The sequence below is a fragment of the Siphateles boraxobius genome, unplaced genomic scaffold (genome assembly GCF_051911475.1).
Source record: "Siphateles boraxobius isolate OS27281-9 unplaced genomic scaffold, OSU_SipBor_1 22, whole genome shotgun sequence".
NCBI lineage: Eukaryota > Metazoa > Chordata > Actinopteri > Cypriniformes > Leuciscidae > Siphateles > Siphateles boraxobius.
Genome location: NW_027508833.1, coordinates 31,078,178 through 31,103,075, shown reverse-complemented (window position 1 = coordinate 31,103,075; position 24,898 = coordinate 31,078,178). Strand labels below are relative to the sequence as shown.

At 41.4% G+C, this 24,898-nt stretch overlaps 1 protein-coding gene across 3 annotated transcripts in view; it reads right to left on the bottom strand.

Annotated features, from left to right (window-relative positions):
* The window catches only part of grid1a (glutamate receptor, ionotropic, delta 1a), a 373,012-nt gene that overhangs the window by 145,642 nt on the left and 202,472 nt on the right, over window positions 1-24,898 (bottom strand). For all 3 annotated transcript variants that reach the window (XM_077239644.1, XM_077239645.1, XM_077239646.1), the window contains exon 3: window positions 7,710-7,994. In XM_077239644.1, the coding sequence (XP_077095759.1) occupies window positions 7,710-7,994 (285 nt within the window). The remainder of the gene's footprint in view (window positions 1-7,709; window positions 7,995-24,898) is intronic.

The window sequence follows — 24,898 nt, the reverse complement described above, 5'->3', positions numbered from 1 at the left end:
TTCCAGTTGACCTGAAGACCCAACGGGCTCTGGAGCACTCGAGGGGAAGGACACTGTACTGATACTCCACCCTTAGACGCAACACACAGGATGGCCTGCGGTGCGGGAGGTAGAGATCTGAAGCACATGTCTTTCAGGTCAAAGCTGCAGACCAATCTTGGGCCAAGATGGTCACGACCCACCACCTAGTAGCACGAAGAACGAGTTTACAACTGGCCTTCGTACCGGCTGGAGGAGCGGCTATATCAAATCCTTCGCCAGCAGGATAAGATAAGCACGCACAAGTCAGGAGCACTGCTCAACACTCGGTGTGATGAATATCACTGAATTTTCAGGAGCACGTCTGCTCAACACCTAATGTGATGACTATCACTGACTTGAGCGGGGTAGCCGAGCCTGAGGTGGGGCAGCAAAGTAGAGAGAGTGGTGTTAGTGTGCTGTGCAACACTTACCTGTCTCCACAAGCGGCAGGGGGCGCGTGAGAAGGCGGATGACCGGGTCCTCGAACGCACCAAGCTGCCTGCTGGCGACCAAGGGGGAGCTGAGGGGTGTAAGGCTATACAGGGTCACACCCGCCAGACTGGCCCTCTTGGGACCCAGGAACAGATGAAATTGCTCTCTCTTTGAAGTGTGGGTACCGCTTGCTCCGCTTTTTTTTTTTTTTTTTTTTTTAGGGAGCCAGCGGCGGAACAGACACACACACAAACAAAAGCTCCACCCGGCCCTCACCCGGGGGGAGGGAGTGATCGTGCCACTCCAAGAGCATCTCATCCATTCCTGGGCGGCCCGCTCCGGAATGCTTTCGCTGTCGCTTGCCACCTGGCTTGGCAGCGCCTGGAGCGGGCTGGGCGTCTCTACTGCGGCCGGCTCCCTGCTGAGGCCTGGGTGGAGGCTGCTGCGGAGGGCCAGCAGGAGCGGCGGCCGGAGAACGCCCACGGCGACGAGCAGGCGGAGGAGCTGCCACCGGCGGCGGGTGGAGGCAGCAGCTGGCCACCGGGGCAGGATGTGCCGGATGACCTCCGTCTGCGCTTGAGCGGCAGAGAACTGTTTGATGCAGTTCTCCACCGCGTCGCCGACCAGCCCAACCTGGGAAATTGGGGAGACCAGGAACCGAACCTTGTCCGCATCCGCCATACCAACCAGGCTGAGCCAACGAAGGCGCTACTGGACCACCAAGGTGGACATCGCCAGACCGATCACGCACGCTACGACACCCGTACCCCGGAGGGTGAGGTCGGATGCAGTGCGGTGCTCACCTATGAGCGCACGGTCTGGATTACCCTCGTGCATGCCATGGGTGCCCTAGCCTGCAGCAACGCCATGGCACGCAAGAGGAAGGGGCTTGCCCACAGGCTTTGTAAGCTCTGCCCGTCGGAACGGACGAAACTCACAGGCCTTAGGGGGGAGACGAGGATCCCCCCAAAAGGCAGCGGCCGCCGGACACAGGTGCACCTGTGTCGACAGACCGCTCCAATGGAGGGACACCTCGCAACCCTTCACCGTTCCTCCATCAAGGGTAATGAGGGGGAAAAGCTATTCAGGCAGTTTCTGGCAGAGAAAGATGCTGTTCACCACCTGATAAGCTCTCCATGCATTTCGGGAAAGAAAGGCACTGGGGCGGCGAGCTGAGAACCAGCGCGGCCCGCCCCAAGATACCAAACTCCAGATTCCAACCGAGACTGAACGGGACACGGTGGAGGTTCCACTCGAGCCCGGCAGCCTCGGCGGCCCGTTTCAGCATAGCTGATAATTCTGGATTCGGCTCGGGCAACATTGAACTCCCGGAGGGAGACAATGCAGCCGAGTCATCATCTCCAGAAGTCAGCTCACCCTCTGATGCTGCAATCGGCGTCCTGTCCTCCAGGGGAGCCCCGAGTGAAACCGCTGGCCCACCCATTACAGATGGACCAGCAGAAAACACAGGAGGCTCCAGTGGTTGCAGTGGAAGGGAGGAGTGAGGAGCCCACAGGGAATGGTTACCGGGCGGGACATCCAACACTATCCTCCGGTCACCCATCCCACACAGCACCCGAGGGTGGGGCATGGTAATGGGGACTCACTCTCCGCGAACGAAGGCGAGTCTCGCCCTCAACACTGCGACAGTCATGTTCCCACAGTGAAAACATGAGCTGTCCACAAAAGCTGTCTCAGCGTGCTGTAAGCCAAACACGTGACACAACAGTTGTGACCATCAGAGAGAGACAGGGAACGACCGCACCCAGAAACGCACGGGCGGAATGACATCTTGAAAAAGACGCAAACGCACCCGTGTTGCTCTTTCAGAAAATAGGACCGTCACCAGTGCCGGAGCACACAGGGAAATGACCGCGGCAACACTGAACAGAGAACTGAAACAGTGAAGCACTCACTTTTCCGCCCTCTAACCAGCCATCAACACACACAAACATTTAGAAATTTGTTGCTGTTAAAACAGCAGTTGAGAGCTCAAAGCTCGCGATCACCGCTGCACTCGCGCTGTAGAACACCAGCACTGGGAGAGTCTTCCTGAAGAACACCGACACACTCGCTCGTTGTAGACAACAGCACTCTCAGAGACATCAAACGATCGGCTCCGAAGCGAAAGGCAACTAGTGCGTGCATCCACTTCCGTATTTATACCCGCGCCGCGGGGGCGGAGTGTGTGATGCGAATCACGCACGCCAATTACATTGGCTCGTTCAATAGTACTCGAAGATGATAGGCTCCCTAGCGTGATCCCATTTCAGTCGCGTCGACTACGTCCGACGTTATCGACTGAAAGGGAACCCTTCATTTCCCTATTTTTTTTTTTTTTTTAACAATATGAACTGAAACGCCATCCCTCCTCGGAATTCATTCCCTGGACTCCGTCCCCCCGCATTACCCCCCATTTCCAGCCCTGCATATAAGCAATTAGGTTGTAATACAAAGCGAGAATCAGTGAGTATAACTTAAAGATCCACAAATTAACTTTAGCTATATGAAGTGAAGGCACATGCAGATATATCTCTATATCTCTAACATCAAACACTCACAAACTGTTTTCTGGTATTTCATCCACCTGAATCGGACTAACAGCTTTTACAGATCACTTTCCCCTGCTTTCAGATTTTGGTTATATTTTTAACACACCCACAGCCTGCGGTTTTCAATTTGTACAGCCAGTGTTCCTGCACCAGTGTGACAGAAGTGACGAGAGCAGAACTGAGAATGAGATCTCAGATAAATGATTTGTTTCTCCTTCTCAAGCAGATTCATAATGTAAGATCATTTACGCACTGCTCCTCAAATGCCACTGCACTTTTGCTGGTCTAAAACCAGTTCTCAGTGTATCTATTTTAATATAGAATGAGCTTGTGAACATTAGAATATTTTATGAAATTATGGTTTTGTTGAAAAGTTTAAAGGCAAAGGTGTAGATTTGTAAAAAAAAGAAAAGTTGTGAGTGATTAATCTATGCTATTTTTTTTCAAGCCATCCCTTTTTTGAGTGATTATAATAGAAGCATTGAGTGTTATGTTTTCATCCGTATAATGAAAGTATAGATCTTGAGAATCGATTTCAATGATTTATTATTGTCCTTTAGATTGTCTAAAACACCAGAAAACAATAGTACAAAAGAAGACAAATATAGACAGACTAAACGACAGGCAGGCAGATGGACAGATATATAGATACACAGAAATATAGAACGATAGATAGATATACGGACAGACAGACATATAAATATTCTAAATAAACCCAAATGGTAAGACTTTATTTTGATGGTCCCTTTCGAACATTCTGTTGACTATAAGCAACTTTGCAACTACATGTCAGTTAACTCTCATTTTATTACTAGAGTATTACTAGACTGTCTGCTTAATATCTGCTAACTCTTTATTGTGATGGTCCTCCAACAGATATTCTACTGACTATAAGTAACTTTGCAACTGCAAGTCAACTTATTCTAACCATAACCCAACCAGTCTACTCTACTAACATTCTAATTAGAGCTATACAGTAGGTGCAACATTACTTATAGTAAAGAGAATGTGTTTAAGGGACCATCAAAACGAAGTGAAACCAAACAAGCCTACCAAACTGTTTTTACCAAACTGTCCTTGCCAAGAAGCCTGTTATCAATGTGTCTAGTATTTCACATCCAGAGTGACTGGAGGGTGTCATGTTCAGTGCTAAGAGCTCTGCACCGCGATCAATCATGTTATACATCTTGATTGGGGCTTTTCCTCTGACCTCTGCGATATAGTTTGAAGGATGTTCCCTGCTCCAGGGTGCTAGGCGGTCTGACTCATCTCAGCCCACTGTCTGAATCTGCCTGAAGCCGAATTCAGTAGCAGTTATAGCCCTAGCATATATGCTGAGCAATTCAGCTGTTTAGCTGAATCTATTCTGAAATACTGTAGATGTGGACCACAAGGGTGCTCTGCTTTGACTGGGGGGAGGGTCAAAATGCCCCGTGGTTGTGAGATGCTTTTCATCGAGACCTTTGAATCCGCGATGGCATCCTGTTAGCACAGCAAACCACCCAACCCCAAAGCAAAGAAAGAGCTATGGGCTACAGAGACTTGCTTGGGATAATGGGGATTTTAAGAAGATAAGATGGGAACAAAAGGAGATTTGGCCTACATGCTGGTTATAGCTCACTCAAAAATTATTTTGTCATCATTTGTTTATCCATGCAATAACAAGCTTCAAAAAGCAAGTAGTCCATCTCATTTGTGAGCTATATTCCAAGTAATAATAAAGCACAATGACAGCCTTGTGAGGAATAAACCATAAGTTGTTTTTCACTGATAATCTTCCCTTCCAGCAAGCTGTTATACACTGATCATTGAGTCTGTGAGCTGAATTAGAGAATCACATCAGACCATGAACAAATCACTCAAATCTCAAAGGACTGATTCATTCACAAATCAAACATTGTTAATTTTTCTCATGAAGCTATAGGGTGGATGTTATGTTAAATTTTTGTTTGATTCTCAAACAAATATATCATATGGCTCCAGAAGACTTGAAATAAACAGCAGTGCAGTTGTATATCAATTATGCTTTTATGGTGTTTTGTCTCAAAAAGAGCAACAAATACAAAGTTCTGACATGAAACTCTAGATGGCACAGGCTTATAGGTCCTTAACTCAACCACCTTGCAATCACATAATTCTCTATAGGGCACAGCTAATTGGTTCCTGCTGTATCAGTAGCAAATTAGCTTGCATGTTCAATTGGGGTGGGAATCTTTAGGCACCTCACAATCTGATCCGATACCGATTCTGGAAGGCACAATCTGATTCCAAATCGATTCTTGATCAACTTTTTAATTAATTAATTAATCGTCTTCAAAATCCAAAATATATTTTTTATTTAATTACATATGTAATTATAAGTATTTATTTTAAATAATTACACATTAAAACATTAAATTAAAACAATTGTATGTTAAGAGTTTAAAAAACTAATATAGCTTCAAAACATAAAAGCTAATAAATAACAAAAAGGAACAAAGAAACATATTACAAGCAAACAAAGAGTGCTTTCAGTATTTAAGAGTATCTGAACGTTTTCCATTCAAGAGCTGTGAGTGATTTTTCTTTTTCTCATCTTTACTGTTGTTTAATTATTACTGATGACATCGTCGACAGTGGGAGATCTAATAAGCTGCATTCACACTAGTGCACAGATCTCTTTTAAAATATAAGATGTGTTTTGTGCAGTCCATTTATTCGATTAAGACAAAACTGACTGTTTACATTAATTGCGCATCATTAAACCATTTTGAGACTTACACAGAGTATACACAAAGCATATCCGGTAACACTTTACAATATGGGTGCACTAATATGCATTAATTCATGTTTAACTAATGCACAGATGGTCATGAGTTAATGTATGATTCATGAAGAACTAAACCATTAATTAATTATTACTGCATCAGCAACTAATAAAGAGTCTATATGATTAATAGATTAAGTAATACATGAATTGATATTAATTCAATGTGTCATTGTGTATTAATTCCTTAATAACATATTTTATTAACTAATAGTGTAAATTAATGTGTTAATTACCACATTAGTCAAAGCTATGCACTTCAACTACCAGTTGTCTGCTTTAATTAATCATTAGCTAATGATTTGCAAAGGTATCATTATGTTATGACTTTACTTGTTGAGGCACATCATTATTAACTAGTCATTTAGTAATTGTAGTAATTTACACATGAATTTGCACTAACAATGAAGTCATTAATCATGTATTAATGTGTACCTGTATTATCTGGAAGTTGAAATACAAGGCTTTGGCTCATTCTGGTAATTAACATATTAATTAACACTATTAGTTAAAAAAATTAGTTATTAGGAAATTTATTCACAATTACATATTTAATTAATAACAATTCATGTATGAACTAACACATTAACCATACAGACTCTTAATTAGTTCCTAATGTGGTAATCATTAATGAATAGCTTAGACAATCATTAGTTACACATTAATTCAGTATTATCTGTGCATTAGTTAAGCATGAATTATTGTATTATTGTAAAGTGTTACCGCATATCCTGTACAATGCCCGCGAATGTCGTTTCACTTCAACCTTTCCGAACTTTACGAAAGTTTATTTTAAGGAAGGTTTGTGTGATGTGTGTGTGTGTGTGTGTGTGTGAGAGAGAGAGAGAGAGAGAGAGAGAGAGAGAGAGAGAGAGAGAGAGAGAGAAATTGGAACCAATCAGAAAACGGGTGTTTCTAATACACACGCAGCGTAATCGTGCATCTGCAGTAAAAACTAAGCTCATAATCGATTCTGAAATTCCAGAATTGTTGGAGAATCGCGATGCATTGATTCTTTCTCCCACCTCTAGTGTTCAACCGTCAAATATTTGGTTAGCATTTACTGTAACAGTGCAGCAAGCTTTCAAAATCCCTCCACCTTGTCCAGCTCCAGCTGTATAGATCTGCTACGGGTAATTAATGTCTACCACCTTGCTGATGTGACAATATTAATTAATTCCAATATTAATATTTCCAATGTTTATTTGCTGGTTTGAATTAAAATGTTTCCTATCTGTTTATCATTTACACTACTGTTCCAAGGTTTGGGGTTTTATTTGTTTTTGAAATAAGTCTCTTATGCTCACCAAGGCTGCATTTATTTGATCAAGAATACAGTTGTACTGTTAGGGTAAACGGTAAAGAGCAATCCTCATTCTTGGGCTTGATTACATTTAGAGAGAGGTCAGGTTAAAAGTATTTTGTTAAAGAGGTCCGACATAGAGACAATTCTGGTTTGACAGCCAAACTTATATTCCCATACAGATGAACATCCCTGACTCAATGAAGAAATCAGAAGGTTAACCTAGTCCATGTTTTATACACCTAGACAGTTTCCTAGTTTTCAAAACACTACAATGCTGAAGCTAGTTAACTGACAGTCTGCCTTTTAGTCTGCTAGAGTCCACCTGCTCTCATCAAATTTTAACTTCAGAGCTGATGTGTTTGCACTATGAAATTTTTTTTAAGCATTGCTCATGGACAACATCATTTTTTGCTTTGAAAAGTCCTCTGAAATTGCTATGCACCAAAATATCATGATGAATTGTGAATTCCAGCTGATATGTCACAGAACAACTGTCACCCTTCACTTCAGTGTGACCCCTGCTCTCCTATCATTAACCTCCAACCAGGCTCCCATCTGGAGATGGGTGCCACAAATGTTCACCGTTACTCACCGTACTCGCTGTCATAGAAAACAATGAACTTGCGCCAGCGCAGTTCAGAGACGAGCGTGATCATGACATCATTTAGACGCACAGGAGGGCGTGCGGCCAGTGTGTAGCGCTCTCCGTCGGGGCTGGGATTGAGCTGGCACTCAGCGCGGGGTGTGCCGTCTCCGTTCCTCTGAATGAACAGGTGAGGAATGTGCATGGCGTCCGTCAGAGATTGTAGCGCGTTGGCTGCAGCACATCCCGTCGACGACACCAATGCCAGTATCCCCTGATTCATGAGCTCACAGGCTAGAGAATAAAAGAAAGAGAGACAAAAAACGGATACAGTAAGGTTAGAGAATGACTAACTAGGGATTAGGAGTCATAGGCACTACTTTACAACAGTTAAGCATGTTGACCATTATGGAACTTATGGTCCATTTTCATCAACCAGTGGCAATTAATGCAGGAAATGTCAGGGTGATTCCATAGAGAACAGGTGGGATAATGTGCCCAGATTTCACAGGGCAAATGTAATTCTCTTTAGTGTATTGCCATATGCTGCTAATTTATTGCCTCTGTTGAACATCAGTGCAACAATTTCTCAAGGAAATCTAGTTAAAGTGGACATAAATAATGTATGACATGTGACATTTTATAGATGTTACCATCTGAGAGCCGCAGGCTGGGAAGCATACGCTTATACATTTAGTCACCCTTGTTTTTTTTAAATGATAAAAAGTGGATTTCTAATCCAAACCTGTTCCAGGGTGCATATCTGACAATGTGCCTACTTTAAAAGAGCATTGTGGCATAGAAAAATGGTAGTAATATTCTCAACTTTGTAAACTAGAGCATTGTTTCCCATATTGTACAGCACAAAATCATTACATCTATGCACACGTGCATCTTGGGAAAGAGGTATAATATTTGTCACAGAACATTTGACTTCATTCTTCATTTATAAGGTTATTTCATATTCTTTTCTCATATTTAAACAAATCAAAAGTAGTTAGAGTAGCCTACTTTGTTGTATTTATTTGCATTGTAATAAATATTTTACCATAGATCTCAAAAGTGGGGGACTGTAAATTAATTTTGTCTAGTAACAGCACAAAAAAAGTTTTACAACTGAAGGAGCTGGAAAATCAAACCCCCCCCCCCCCCCCCCCCCCCCCCCCCCCCAAAAAAAAAGCATTCAAAATGCACTGAGCTGATTGTATGGAGAGCAACTAATGGAGGTGGAATTATTCTCAAAAGTGAGAAATAAAACTCGTTAGTTTCTGTAACTTTCACACAATAACTGTTTGTCCACTTGTCCCCAGAGAGGCTGTGTGCTAGTTTCATTAAAGCAAAGCCTGGATTCATATTGGCTGATCGCAAAGGTTTTAAAGAACAGTTCTTAAAGATGTAGGTAGATCAATGGATTAGAAATCCCAATGAAAATTAGAGGAAACACAATTACTTCTTTTTTTTCAACAAAGAAACTAATTACTTTTTTTCTAAGAAGCTGAGCAAATAATTTTGCACAAAGCTACCAGAGAAAACACTCAGTAAACATCTGAACAAACATAATTTACATTGTTATTCCAATGAATGGATCCGATCCACCTTAACTGAATACAAACTACCCTAAATCACTTACAGTTCTATAATAGGCTTTACATATAGGCTGCTAAACACAATCCAAAATCCCTTTTCAACGTTAAATTTCTAACAAACATTCTTTAAGTAAAAAAACTGTAAGCCATCCACAAATCTTAGACAGCACAAACTACAAAGTTAATATTAAATGCCCTTTGTTTGTCAGGATACAGGCTCGGAGACAGAGGTAAGTGAATGAACATAAACTTTATTTCGTCACATACAAGGTGCGTGCTCAAAGGTGAATAGAAGGAGGATACTCTGACGTGTAGACTTTCAGGTGAGCAGGTCCTCTTCAGTGTGCTTTACATCAAACTAACTCAGTTCTGTGATACTTGCTTTCAGGTTATCCATAGGCGAATATTCAGGAAGGATACATGGGTTCAGGACCGGGCAGGGACCGTAGCGTGGATCCTGAGGACATCAGAACATGGATAGACAGGTTAGTATACTAAAGGTAAGTATACGTTACATTACTTGCTGCTGAATGACACGGAGAGTTTCTTAGTGACTGGGTTTGGGTCTGTTCCTGTTGGAGGCTTGACAATGACTGAGGTATCCGTGAGAGTTTTATAGAGCTGGGTGATGAGGTAATTGATTGTAACCAGGTGCAGGTGATAATTTAGGGGAAAGTGATTGCAGGTGCGCCAAAGAGGATTCTGTGGACTGTAGTGCAGAAATAGATGGTGACCCATGACAGTACCCCCCCCTCTCCGAAGGCGCGTCCTCGCGCCGTATAACATCCAAAGGGGTGGGAGGGTGGGCGCCCTGGAGGCTGACGAGGGCGTGGTTGCACAGGACAGGAAGCCTCCAGGGCGGAGCTGGCAGCTCGTGGGACCAGGGTGGAAACGTCTGCGGATGTGGCCACGGCGGAGTAGGCTGTGGGTGTGGCCACGGTGGAGCAGGCTGTGGGCATGGCCGTGATGGAACAGACTGTGGGCGTGGCCACGGCGGAGCAGGCTGTGGGCGTGACCAAGGCGGAGCTGTCGGACCTTCGGGCTTCCAGGGCGGAGCTGTGGGACCCTCGGGCGTCCAGGGCCGAGCTGTCGGACCCTCGGGCGACCAGGGAGGAGCTGTCGGACCCTCGGGCGTCCATGGTGGAGCTGACCCTTCGGGTGGCCATGGCGGTGAGGACCCTTCGGGGTGGCCATGGCGGTGAGGACCCTTCGGGGTGGCCATGGCGGTGAGGACCCTTCGGGGTGGCCATGGCGGTGAGGACCCTTCGGGTGGGCGCCCCCCCAAAATTTTAATGGGGAAATTGACAGGAAAGGGGGGATCCGGCAGCAAAGAGGGTCTTGGGCTGGGCAGGACCAGCGGGCTCTGGCGCAGGACCAGCGGGCTCTGGCTCTTGCTCGAAGACGGGCTCTGGCTCTTGCTCGAAGACGGGCTCTGGCTCTTGCTCGAAGACGGGCTCTGGCTCTTGCTCGAAGACGGGCTCCGGCTCTTGCTCGAAGACGGGCTCCGGCTCTTGCTCGAAGACGGGCTCCGGCTCTTGCTCGAAGACGGGCTCCGGCTCTTGCTCGAAGACGGGCTCCGGCTCTTGCTCGAAGACGGGCTCCGGCTCTTGCTCGAAGACGGGCTCCGGCTCTTGCTCGAAGACGGGCTCTGGCTCTTGCTCGAAGACGGGCTCTGGCTCTTGCTCGAAGACGGGCTCTGGCTCTTGCTCGAAGACGGGCTCTGGCTCTTGCTCGAAGACTGGCTCTGGCTCTTGCTCGAAGACGGGCTCTGGCTCTTGCTCGAAGACGGGCTCTGGCTCTTGCTCGAAGACGGGCTCTGGCTCTTGCTCGAAGACGGGCTCTGGCTCTTGCTCGAAGACGGGCTCTGGCTCTTGCTCGAAGACGGGCTCTGGCTCTTGCTCGAAGACTGGCTCTGGCTCTTGCTCGAAGACTGGCTCTTCCTGGGACTCAGAACTGGACGGGACCAGCACATCATGGGACTCGGAACTGGACGGGGCCAGCACATCATGGGACTCGGAACTGGACGGGGCCAGCACATCATGGGACTCGGAACTGGACGGGGCCAGCACATCATGGGACTCGGAACTGGACGGGGCCAGCACATCATGGGACTCGGAACTGGACGGGGCCAGCACATCATGGGACTCGGAACTGGTAGGGGCCAGCACATCATGGGACTCGGAACTGGACGGGGCCAGCACATCATGGGACTCGGAACTGGACGGGGCCAGCACATCATGGGACTCGGAACTGGACGCGGCCAGCACATCATGGGACTCGGAACTGGACGGGGCCAGCACATCATGGGACTCGGAACTGGACGGGGCCAGCACATCATGGGACTCGGAACTGGACGGGGCCAGCACATCATGAGGCTCGGAACTGGACGGGGCCAGCACATCATGGGACCCGGAAATGGACGGGACCAGCACTTCATGGGACCCGGAACTGGACGGGACCAGCACTTCATGGGACCCGGAACTGGACGGGGTCAGCAGCGAAGGAAACTCTGGGCTGGAGGAGGAGGTAAGACCTGGGACTGAGGACCGGAGAAAGGAAGCTGATTTTAGTGCTGATCGCACGGATTTGAGCGCTGGATCCGCCATTTTTGCCCCCAGGTCCCTACTATTAGAAACCAGCTTCCTGGCTCGGGGCCACACGGGAGTCTCAGGCTGAACAGCGGGGAAGCGAGGAACCCTTGGGGCTGGCTCTGGCGGGTCGGCGACTGAACTCCGGATGATGACGGGCGGCGTGGTGAATGGAGAGTGAGCTGGGTTGATGGTTGCCGAAACGTGACGTGCAGACTTGGGAAGACTGACGTGGATTTCGGGCTGAATGTCTCCCACGGAGAGTGAGGAACCACACATCCACAGCGTACGTTCAATGAATTTGACCAAAGGGAGGTGGAGATCTCCCAACAGCAGCATCTGGGCGAGAGTATCGTCCAGCCCACTCCAGAACTCACATGTGAGAGTTTCCTCATTCCAATTGAGGTCCTGAAAAAGATGGAGATAAATCCCTGCATAGTCTTCTAGAGACCGGCCGTCTTGTGGAACACAGAGTTCGTGATTCATCTTATGTCGGTTTGGTCAAGCCTTCTGTCAGGATACAGGCTCGGAGACAGAGGTAAGTGAATGAACATAAACTTTATTTCGTCACATACAAGGTGCGTGCTCAAAGGTGAATAGAAGGAGGATACTCTGACGTGTAGACTTTCAGGTGAGCAGGTCCTCTTCAGTGTGCTTTACATCAAACTAACTCAGTTCTGTGATACTTGCTTTCTTTCTTTCAGGTTATCCATAGGCGAACGATATTCAGGAAGGATACATGGGTTCAGGACCGGGCAGGGACCGTAGCGTGGATCCTGAGGACATCAGAACATGGATAGACAGGTTAGTATACTAAATGTAAGTATACGTTACATTACTTGCTGCTGAATGACACGGAGAGTTTCTTAGTGACTGGGTTTGGGTCTGTTCCTGTTGGAGGCTTGACAATGACTGAGGTATCCGTGAGAGTTTTATAGAGCTGGGTGATGAGGTAATTGATTGTAACCAGGTGCAGGTGATAATTTAGGGGAAAGTGATTGCAGGTGCGCCAAAGAGGATTCTGGGGACTGTAGTGCAGAAATAGATGGTGACCCATGACATTGTTTAGTTTAAGACCCGAATATGACACATACTGTTCTTTAACACAACATTTATCTAAGCTGACATGGAAAAACACATAGAATAATGCTTTGAAAAGTAATATGACTCAGATCTTACAGATATATTTGTCTGTTCATGAGTAATGAGATTCTTATCTCTCCATAACTATGCAAATAGTGCAATTTTTTGTTATCTTTAAAATGTCTGTGTGTATGATAGAGCTAAGGAGAAATATAGGTGTGACAAGCCTGATAGATAAAACCATTTGCTGATTCACATCACAGAACACCCCAGAATTTCCTTGGAAAAATCCAGTGAAAAAGATGGAAAGACTGATAGGGTTAGAAAGAATAAGAAAAAAGGTTTGTCAAGAGGAAAAGAAAACTTCTGCCCCCTATGTAAATGCCATCAAGCTAGAGCTGATAGACAATGCAGAAACAGTCGCAACTCCATCAGTCAACCAGACAACATCCCCAAACTTCAGAGCAAGAGAAACGTCCACAACCTGCAGGGCACAGCAAAACATGCCACCGGAAACCTATAAGTCATGTGAGAATGGTCATTAAACCATCTGATGTGGAAATTCCCACTGGCAGGCGCTGTTCGCTGGTCCATGAATTCTACATCTATACATTCTTACACATCATGGCGAGGACAACAAAGGGATTTTTCACCTAAAATCGTCTGTCATCATTTACTCACCCTCATGTCGTTCCAAACCTGTATTAACTTGTTTTTAACATAAAAGAAGAGATTTTGAAGAATGTTTTTAATCCATACAATAAAAGGCAGTGGGGTCCAAAAAATATTTTTGCAAAATATCTAATTTTGTATTCCACAGAAGAGAAGTCATAAGGTTTGAAACAACTTAAGGGATATCAACATTCAACATACTTCTCAGGCAATCAGAGAAGCGAGATGGAACAATTACAAGCATGCATCACTACAGTGCGAGTAGAATTCGATTAGAATTTAGTGTAATAATAACGCTGCCTCTCTCTCTAAATCCACACATATCTTCTTATGCAGATTATGGCATATTATGGACTAATACTCAATTATAGAATCACGGTTTACATGCAGGGTGAACGGCACCCTTTGTAATCCCTGATTTTAGAATTTGAATCTGTGCGTCTCTGCATCGTTGAAATAATGCATTAAAAAATGTATTGTCATGCAGATTACAGGCCTTTATCACCAAACAGGATTTAAAAAATTATCTCAAGGAATATATGGGAGCTCAAATCAGAACGCAGGAATAATTTACAATCATGCATTAACACATGGCCAAATGAAATGAATTAATCCACAGCTCACAACACACCTGCAGAGTCTCTGTGTCATTGATTTGAAAAGCCTCCATGTCGTAACATTTACGATACGGCAATAGAGACGGTTGATAGGTGATTCTCTTACCAGAAATTACATAAGTCGTGCTGCCAGGATGATTTCACACTAACTGACAGATGTTTTCATTGGTATTTGTGAGCATAGAAATAGACGCTGAAGGTGTTGTGGACGTTCTTCCGTCTAGCAGGGTGCTGTTTATGGTTTGATAAGGAAGTCATGGCCTTTACGCATAGTCCATCAGTCTATGATTGGAGCTTCAAGACTGAGAAAGATAACACAGTGTGTTTGTGTATTCAGTTTGTGTAGGAGTGTGTGTGTATGAACAGTATGTGTGTAAGGTGGCATGTCCACTGGATAAGCTTAAAAGATTACCAGACCACAAACATCAACCCTTACAAAATCCCATAATCCTGTTGGAATTGGCATCATCAAAGTCATTCAGTGGCCTGTACTATCAGAAGGAAAATGATCCTCCATCTGTACATAATGCAAAAGCCTATAATTAGCATTTTTGTCCCTAAAAATCATTAAATTATAAAATTTAAATTAAATTAAAAAATTAAAAGGGGGTGTAAATTAAAACTAATTAACGGGCATCAGGGAGCCGCTATCAATATGGGGGATGTTTATAGGTTTTTTTTTTTTAAACAATTCAGCGCAACTCCAAAAAGGAGGACAAATGAGTGTCCGGCTTGAGGCAGCACGGACATCGGACAGGGGGCTTAAAATCCGGACTGTCCGGCCAAAATACGGACGTATGGCCACCCTAGCCTCAAGACAGGTTTTTTTTTTTAAGTTGGAGTGTTTGTAACATCAGCGGAGCATTTTTAGATTGCCTTATCACACGCGAGAATGCATAAGACGTGAGAGGCGAATGCAACGGCCAAACACATCCATCTAGCTCATGCTTACATAGAACAATGGAAAGGTAAGTAAAAAATAGGCAAATATAGAGTAACTTACATTTTTAAACACAATATTGACAGTTATTTTGTCTGTTTTGTTCCGAACAAAGCTACAGCAGAAATGCTGCAACACTGATCAACACACAGTAGTGGTGTTTCCATCCTGAATGATTCTTTCATTTGATTTTTGAACAAATCAGCAGAGTGAATCACTCAAAAACTCATAAAAGGGTCATTTGTTTTGTTCCTGAAAGAATCAGTGTTTTTGAACAATAATTCAATGATTCACTTTTTTGCAGATAGAGTTGTTACAGTTTTTAGTTCATCTGGAACACGCAAACACAGACAAGCAAATTGACACAAACAGTGAAACACTGACTATCGCAGCAAGCTTAATCTACAGTATTATCACAACAAAACTAACAATCCCAAGTCAATGATGATGAAGAAGGCAGAATAAGTATTTCCCAATAACAGCTAGATTTATTAATCACAGGCAAAAAACATAAAACAGTGTGCTACGCACAAACAATACCAGACAATGAGTGATACAACATAGGAACTTAAATAGACAGAGATAATGAACTTAATGATAAGCAGATGTGATGATTAATCGGTGTCCATAGAAACCAATGATTGGCGGGAAACTAAGACAAACGAGAACATGTGACTGAAAAACAAACTAAAAGTCCATGAAAATGAAACTAACTGAACAGACATTACGCCCGGAAGGCGTGACCTTGCGCTGTAACATATGCGGTCAGGGAGGAAAGGTCGGGGCTTGGGGGGTGGACGAGGAGCCGACGAAAGGGCTGATGAGAGGAGATGGCAAAGGGCTGGTAGAAGCAGGCAGGACAGACCAAAGAGGTGATGATGGAGGAAGAAGCCAAGGAGGAGATGATGGACGGAGTAGCCTGTTGGTGATGGCCCAGAGCTCAGCCATGGCGATAGGGCAATAGCCAAATGGATTATTTGATGTCATTTTCCACAGGTTTTGACCTGAAGTCCCATTTACTTCCATGGATGAATGGAGGCAAAACTCTTTTCTGTACAATAGAGGATAAGGATGAAAAGAAGGTGCAAGTGAGGAGGATACAGAGAGAAAGGAAGAGACAATTTTACTGCATTATTCTCCGTCATCCACACCCCAGACATCTTTCCCACCACTCCTCTTCTCCTCCATCTCCTCTTCATACTAAAACCCAGTGCCAACAGGGAGATACAGGATGAAAAGAGTCTCCATCGAACAGACAGCCCGGCACTAAGTCCTTCCTGACTTTGTCAGAGTGAGTTATTCTTATGGTCCCGCCCTGTCCTGTGTCCTTCATTAATACATAATGTGTAGCACCTGCAATTATGTGCAGTCAAGCTATTTCAGGTTTGATGCTCTGAATTAAAACAGGCTGGGAAGCAGCCTTGAAAATACGAGGCTCTTGTCTCAGAAATTTTACATTAACAATGAGTTGTAGACATTTTACCTTGACAGATTTCAGTTGCCAGTCTCTTTTCTTTTCTAGTAAACAGAAATTCAGTACAGCCTGGATTGAACTTCAAATAATGAAAAACATTCCCTTTCAAACTAACAACACTTTAAAAGTTTATTTTTAAAAATTACTATTTTACTTCTGAAAAAGGTAAAAAATAATAATAATAATAAATAAATAAAAATTAAAGAGAAAATCCTAACAAAAAAATGCTTCAATACAACAGATCTTAAAGTACTGTTCTGGGAGGAGAGCCTGAAGAATTGGATGAGACACTTATGCGAGATTCTTAATCCGTGTGACTCCTCTGAAATGTCCCAGTACACCTTACAGTGGAAATAACAGGACAGAAGCCTAATCTCTTTCACTTGAGTTCTGCTCTCTAGAAATCAATGATGGTAGAGAAGCTAGTGTGTCCCAGAAGAACAAGAAACAGTGTTTCAGAGGCGGCTAAACAACATTGGCTGTCCTTGTGAAAACTGCAGGATAGTTTGCTGCTGTAATGTACCTGATCGCACATTACAAAAACATCATTCCACAGCAACTGTGGTTTTATAGCAAATCAGTATATAATGCATCTATGCTGGTCCAGGTTGGTTAATGCTGGTGGACCAGGCACATAAATACAGGAAGGGCTCTTCTGGTGAGGCACTTTGAACAAAGAAGTCTTGCTTGTTGCATTCAGTGCATGCTGGCAAAACACAATATATTCTGGAGGCATGCATATAAATCATGTTGATTTCTATTATGTGAAATGGCCTTATTTAGATCATAATCAACCAACCAAACTTATGAGATGATACACATCCAATCTTTTGACCTTTATCATACAGCTTTGTTGACATTTCTCCATAGTGGCAGACCATCAAGCCAGATAATCTAATTTTAAGTCAACATAAAACAGCGTTCACAACCTGTTACACTTTCAAAATGTGATGTATTCCAAAGTTAAACAAGATGTTCAAAAAGACAAACAAACAAATAAAGCGAAAATAGTGAATTCTGAGTTCTGACTTTGACAACAGCAGTGAATATAAGGCCAGTGGTACCAATGATAATCTACAGAAGATGTCTGTCGACATTTGTTTTTGTTTTGAGTATTTGTGTCTATTTTTATGTATAAATCACCACACTGTGGCCGATAATTTTTCTAATTAGCATAGTTAGTTTATCACAGCTGGATTGCTAATTGCTCTTCTGCTTGCAGAAGCCTGTACTGTGAAAGACCAGTCCTTTAAATGGGGAGATGCCAGCCTCTGTGAAAACACTCTATGGGGCTCAATCACATAACTGTTTCATGTTAAATCCACACCCAGATTCCAAATATTTTCCATATTCTGACACCCTTTCACTTCCTTCAGAAAATCACGTAACTTAACAACCAGTTGTTTAAAAGTTCTCTTTGAAGTTACAATCTTAATTCCTTATTACTAGGTTGATTTTAATGCATTGATTTAATACTATATTTTAATTTAACAATATATATATATATACATAAAAAACAGCTATTTATTTCATAATTCAAACATAAAAATAGAAATAAAACTACACTCAAAAAATTACTTTTGCCTCTTGTTAAATTTAATTAATTAAAATAAGCAAGAGTAACACAATTGTTTAATATTTTGTCACAACTTAATTTATTTGTGTTCAATCAACCTAATATATTTAAAACTGAAGTTTACTTAATTAATTTGTGAGAAAACTACATGAATCATTTTTGTTGACAAAAAAACTGGGCAGTGGATCTGTAGTTCCCAGCATGCTTTGCAAGGGACTGCATTAGGAGGGTACATTTATGGATTAAAGTGTTATTTTATGTGTTTTTCTGTAAATGGAAAGATGTTGTTAGTTAATATTAATGCTTAATATTCAGTAATGTTAGAAACTTAGAAGACTTTCTGTAATGTTTTTGAATTTTGTGGTTACCATTATGCAGAAGAGTGGTGACTGTGTTTAGTTTAGGGCTGTGGATGCTCAATATACTCTATACATGCATTAAACCTCATTTGCAGATCTGTATAAGTAATATTCAATATTACTCTGTAAAAAAGTGGTTTTAATTATACTGAACACTAGTAGCTCCTATCATTGGAAATAACTGTAGAGTCAAATTTGATAAAATTATAATGTTGGTGAATTTAGGCAGGGCAAAAATTAAATATAATCAACCTGACAAAACTTTATCTAGCAGGAATGACTAAATTAATTTAAGTTCATACAACAATATTACAACAAATAATTTCAAAAAAATTAGATTTTGTTGGAAAAATCTAATTAATTTCCGTGGAAAAGCTTTCCTTAATTTAATTAAGTTCGTTCAACAGCTTTTTTTTTTAGTGTATTTAAAGACCCCATGTAGTGAAAATCAAGGTTTTAATATTGTTTATATGTCTATGTGGTGTTTTTAATATGCTTTAAGACAAAACATGAGCAAATTCATAAGTCAACACCATTGCTGAGTATTTTCTCCTTAAAATGCAGTAAAAAAAAAAAAGACGTTTTAAAATTGCTGCTGTTTCCGACGTCACAAACTACGTTGTAACCAATCACGTCAACGCGCTTGCGGCCTTTAGCATATAATTAACTATGCCGCAAAGCATGGGGGTCTCAAGAGAAGCCGGGTTATCCCGGTATACTTTTCTGTTGATATGAAAAATCGGGTACATTTAGCAATATAGCAGGTGAATTATGTTTATAATGTATATTATGGTGTTATGATGAACTAGATGCCTTTCTCCACTGAGGTTCTATCTAAGTTGTTCAAAGTGTTTCTAAGGATGCTGATTTTTAGAAGGCAGCTGTCTAGTTCCTTATTGATTATATACACTTCCTATGAGAAGTATTGCGAGTGCTGGAGTACATCGTAAATAGAACGAGGCATCAGTTTACGGTCAGGGTTTGTCTTGTCGTGTCGCACCGCGCACCATTTAGTGCAGACAACATAATCACTGATTATAATTTCTCAGAGTAACATAGTGTTATGTTTTCTTTCTTAATGAATCCGTGTTTTGAACATATAGGGCGAATCTATGATCAACTGAGACATTCATAAAAACAGTCACTTGCTCTGTTCCTGAATGGAACAGCTGTTTTGAACGAATCGTTGAATAAATGATTCAATGACTCAATCATACATTTTCCCCATATTTTCTTTGACCTTCAACAAATCAAAAGTTAACTCAAGTGTAGCTAAACAAGTATAATTTAACCACCATAATTCTGATTGAAGCAGCATCTTGGTGCAAACATGACAACAGTTTGTTAATTTTAGGATCTACTTGGCACTCAAGATCTTCAAAGCTGAGCTGATCAGAGACTTCCGCTGGCTGGCTTCTGTTCTCTCAGCGGTAACTGTGATGAAGGAGATAGCACACACTTTCTGCTTTAGAGTGTGGGTGACTGGTCACTTGGCGTCCTACAGAGGAATGTTATTGAAAAGACCTTTGGGGACAATCCTGAATGGATTTATTGCGCTGCTAATTTTTATCAACTCACACTGTGTTTTGTATGGTGAAAATAAAAAAAGAAAGATTCTGAGGTGCATTTCTGCTTAAGTTTCATCATCACAATGCTGATTCATTAAGAATAATTTAATAAAGTCAAAAGACAGACACAATAAATAAGAGAAAAGAGAAAGCCGAGATTAAGAAAAGGAACAAACAGACCTCAAATAAGAAATAATGAAGACAGAAATGATGCAGACTCAACCAGAAACAAGGGCTGTGGATGAAAGATACAGAGAAAAGTTTTGAATGATCAATAAATATATCTCATACAGTCTCACTGTAGACGGATGGAAGAAAAGAGTGAAAAGATAAATCCAGTTGTGTTTGATTTAAGATCACTAAAGGCTTACAGCAAACAGTAGCACTGGAGAATAGATAAGCACAGTCATCTATGAAATGTCTGAAGATTGTGACATTACAAGAAGCATCAATAAATGCTGTCTTTGGGGGACTTCAGTTTAGACTCACATAAACACTCTCTTAAGAGAAGTTGCCATTAGATGACAAAATGTCATGGGATTTTTGCTGAACTTACAAACATCATAATGAAGAAATCCTTGGGACAAAAAAACATCAGATATAAGCTTTGGTGACGCATGACCTGATGGAGAGAGAAAAATAAAGACAAATACACAAAAATGACATAGCAGATGGTTGCCGAAATTTCAATCTTGTATCTTTGGGACCATATGTTCAACAAAGTCCCCAAAATGTGACTCCCGTTTGAATTCATGTGACATTTACGTCTGAAGGCTGATGTGATGACGTTTGCTCTTGAGACCAGGAGATATTCTTACTCTCTTATAAATGCATGGAATATTGAAAACAGAGCACAGGTGTCACTTTTTCTTTCTCTCGCTCCCCCTCTCATCAGGTTTATCTTCTCTCCTCTCACTCTCACTCATCTTTGGTGGTCTGACATTAACTTTCAAAGGATCCAGTCTATAGTAGAATGAGAGGTAGTCAAATGTCACTGAGAGTGTTTGATGGACAATCCATCTCCCTTTAAATCATTGTTACACCTGTCTTAAAGGGACAGTACTCCTGGACCTGTTCTATACAATACTGTCATTGTTTGCTCACCTGCATATCTTTCCAAACCCACATGATGTTTTTATCAATGTTCGTACACTTTTTCCAAGGTCAATTTCAAGAACTTTTCAAGCACTTTCAAGGTCAATTTTAAAGCTTTTACAGCACCTTACAGTTACACCACCGTAAATTACATACCAATACATAGTCACAATTATTATTTAGGGGTTTTATCACATTAAAAGAGATAATGTTATAAACCAGATATATTTTTTTATTTTTCAAAATGTATCACTGTCTAAGTAGATAATGCCTATGAATGATATTTTTCATTATATTAATGTCCAAATATTGCTTCCCAGATAATATGATTTTCAGGCTGTAAAACTGAAGAAATTTCAAGGGCTGAAAATATGAAGACACAGGATTTGAACAGAAATATTTTAAAGGCCTCGGTTTTGGGACACATTGTTGATATAGACAAGGTTTGAACAAAATCTGAGACTGTGCATCATAACAACCTGTAATTCAATTTTAACCCAGAAGACTATGACAGTGCACAGGCACCTGCCTGATAAATAGCCTATATTAATTGAAAAAAAAAAGTATTTCATTGCCAAGACATATACATTTATCTACTGGCCCTCCTCAACCTTACAGTAGGCTACTTGTATGACACTCCATCTGACACGATTTCTGTTCAGCAATCAACGATTGTTGTTATGCACTGGGCTAACGCCTGCAGGTTTTAATTTGCAGGTAGTTAACGTTACAGTTACTGTGCTGTAACTTTGGCTATGTTCACTGCATATTCCACAAGTGAACGTCCCATAACGGACATGCAATACTAACATTACATTATCACATCAAGTACTTTCAGTCACTAATGGCCCTTTCAGACAGGACTCGGAATGCGCTGTGCTATGGAACCCATTTATTTCAATGGCTTGGCCACACGAGGACGTTTTGTTGCAGAGTCCACCAAAGCGGAGTGCAGCACTGGCGAGCTAAAGCGCACGCCGCGGTCAAAATTAAAAATAGTTCAACGTTTGCCACTGTGCTCTGTGACAACCTGCGCGGAAAATAAAAACAGGGCATCCAAACAATAGCGGAAATCAAAATGAAAACTCCATCTACTTTTGCTCTGGCCAGCGTAGCGCAAATCACTCTGTTTCTTAAGGGCTATATTTTATTTTTCCATTTAATAAACAAACTATTCAGTCAGATAGGTATTTGTTGTGAAAGAAATACAGTTACAATTTCAAGCATTTTCGAGCATTTTATCCAAAATGTAAGCACTTTTCAAACCTTGAAAACACAACATCAAAATTCAAGCATTTCAAGGATTTCAAGCACCCGTACGAACCCTGTGTTATTATATATGGAACAAAAAATGGAGAAATCTATCTCCAGCTCTTTTTAACACATCAACAGTTCATAGTGTCTTTTTTTTTGTTTTTTTTTTTTTTTAAAAAGGACAAAACAACACCATAAAAGTAGACTTCTGCAATATATTCCAGGTTTTCTAAAGGCAAACGTTAACTTTTTCAACCTATTTAATTTGTAATTCACTCATGACATTTTATGATGTTGTGATGTTCATCAGATGCTATGTACATTAAATTATGACTTAAATGTATTAAAGTCTTTTCCTTTTGCAAAGCAAACATATGGCTTCAGAAACCTAATAATACAGAGTGCGAGTCATATAAAGTACTTTTATGGTTTTATGGGATAGGGGGTTGATAGACGTTGCTCTCTCTAAAACCCTCTCTAGCTGCAGCCTCTCATCAGTGATACCTTTTTGCAGGAATGAATGGGATCCCATACTGTTTTAAAGAGCCACTATAATATCAGCAAAAAATAAAAAAGGTAAATTTTTCTAAGACGGGTCTGAGGTTTGTTTACTGCAAAAATGGTAACAGCAGTTCACTGCAAATAATCTTCTGTAATTACTGATTCATTTCTGCTAGATCATTTACTTGGACTTGTGTAATTGAACCCCCCATAATAAATGTCTGCCAAGCCCTACATCCAACTCCCAAGATAAATCAGGAGGCATGCCAGCATTTTAACAAGATAAATAAACAATGTCATATTCTAGTCTATCTACTTTCACGACTCCAGAGTGCGGATATGACAGTTGGACATCAAGTGAGTCATATAATGGAGTTCAACATGCAGCATGTGAACTGTAGCCGTAACACTAAACCCGACTATGGGGGACAAAAAGTCTCATTTACGAGGCTAGAAAATTCCCACATTTGGTGATAACAGTAAAAATTACCTCAAGAGATAAGAGTCATGGAAAGACATGCTGATGCACTTAATGTGCTGTTGGATTTAATGACGACTCATTGGAAAAAAATGCTGTAATATTTTTTTGATGGAATATATATCTTTAATCTTTACTGTATTTGTTATACTTATGTTCAGTTAGTTTAATTTTCATGGACTTGAGTTTTTGTTTTCATCAGTCACAAGTGTTCTTTGTTTCTCGCCACTAATCTGTTTCAATGGGCAGTAATCATCACAGCTGTTCGTCCTTTAGTTTATCAACATGTGTATTTAAGAGTATCTGTGTTTGTCGGTTGTTGTTTGTTTATGTATACGTTTTTACACGCTGTTACGCTTATTGCCTGCTTGTGGATTAAACCTTGTTTATATTTTCAATCTGCCTCAGTCTGTCTTCAATATTCAGTCTTGTAACAGTATTTAATTTATGCTTAAATATGAGTATATTCACAGATGCAAAATAGATGCATGTAATTTTGTTACAAGACAATGTGTAGTTTTATTAACTGACGTGCTGTAATAAGTTGGATTACTGGCTTATGTTATATACCATACACAACGGTGAAAATCCAATAAGCCAACTTATTATGTAAATACATGAACATAAACAAAATAAAAATAGGAAAAAAAATTATAACAATGTTTGTATGTAGAAATATTACACATATAAATATATAAAGCATTTATTTCTCAAGTTTAAATGTCAGAGCTTTTCTTAAACTTGTCTTATTTTTCAAGTAAACATTCAAACGTCTTTAAAACAAGATCAATTAACTTGAGAAGCAAAGTTCCGTCAAATACTGTTGAATTTCTGTAGGTTTGTTTATCTTACCCTTATAGCCATCACTTAGATTTAGGCTTTATACAACTTATTACAAGTCTTAATATCTTATGCAATTTTTGTTTAATGATATTTAGATATTTCTACTGGGGAAAAAGTACTGATTAATGATTAATGTGTTTTTTTTAAATAGTTTTGGGTTTGGGTTGTTTAGGGTTAGAAAATAAACTCTACTTGAAAGTGCCCACAGTGCATCAGGACACACAAGTTTCCCACAAAAAAAAGGTTGTTTGTTCAGTGAACTTGATTAAATTGAGGAAAACTTGTCCAGGCAATTACTTTAGGTCAGAACAAGAAGGATAAAAAAGTTAATTTGTCATACTAACTAGAAATAGCGCATGCAATTTAGTGTACTATTATATCCAACGTATAGGATGCAAAAGAGAGACTGGTCTCAGTACTGGAGATTACCACAGTTCCCTTTCGAAGGGAACGACGCTATAGGGAACGCCTCAGGCGTGACAGGTGTCTGAAATCAAGTATCAACTCACAACAATCATGTTGACCGGCGACAGCCCGTGCTTCATCAGCTCGAATGATGAGCAC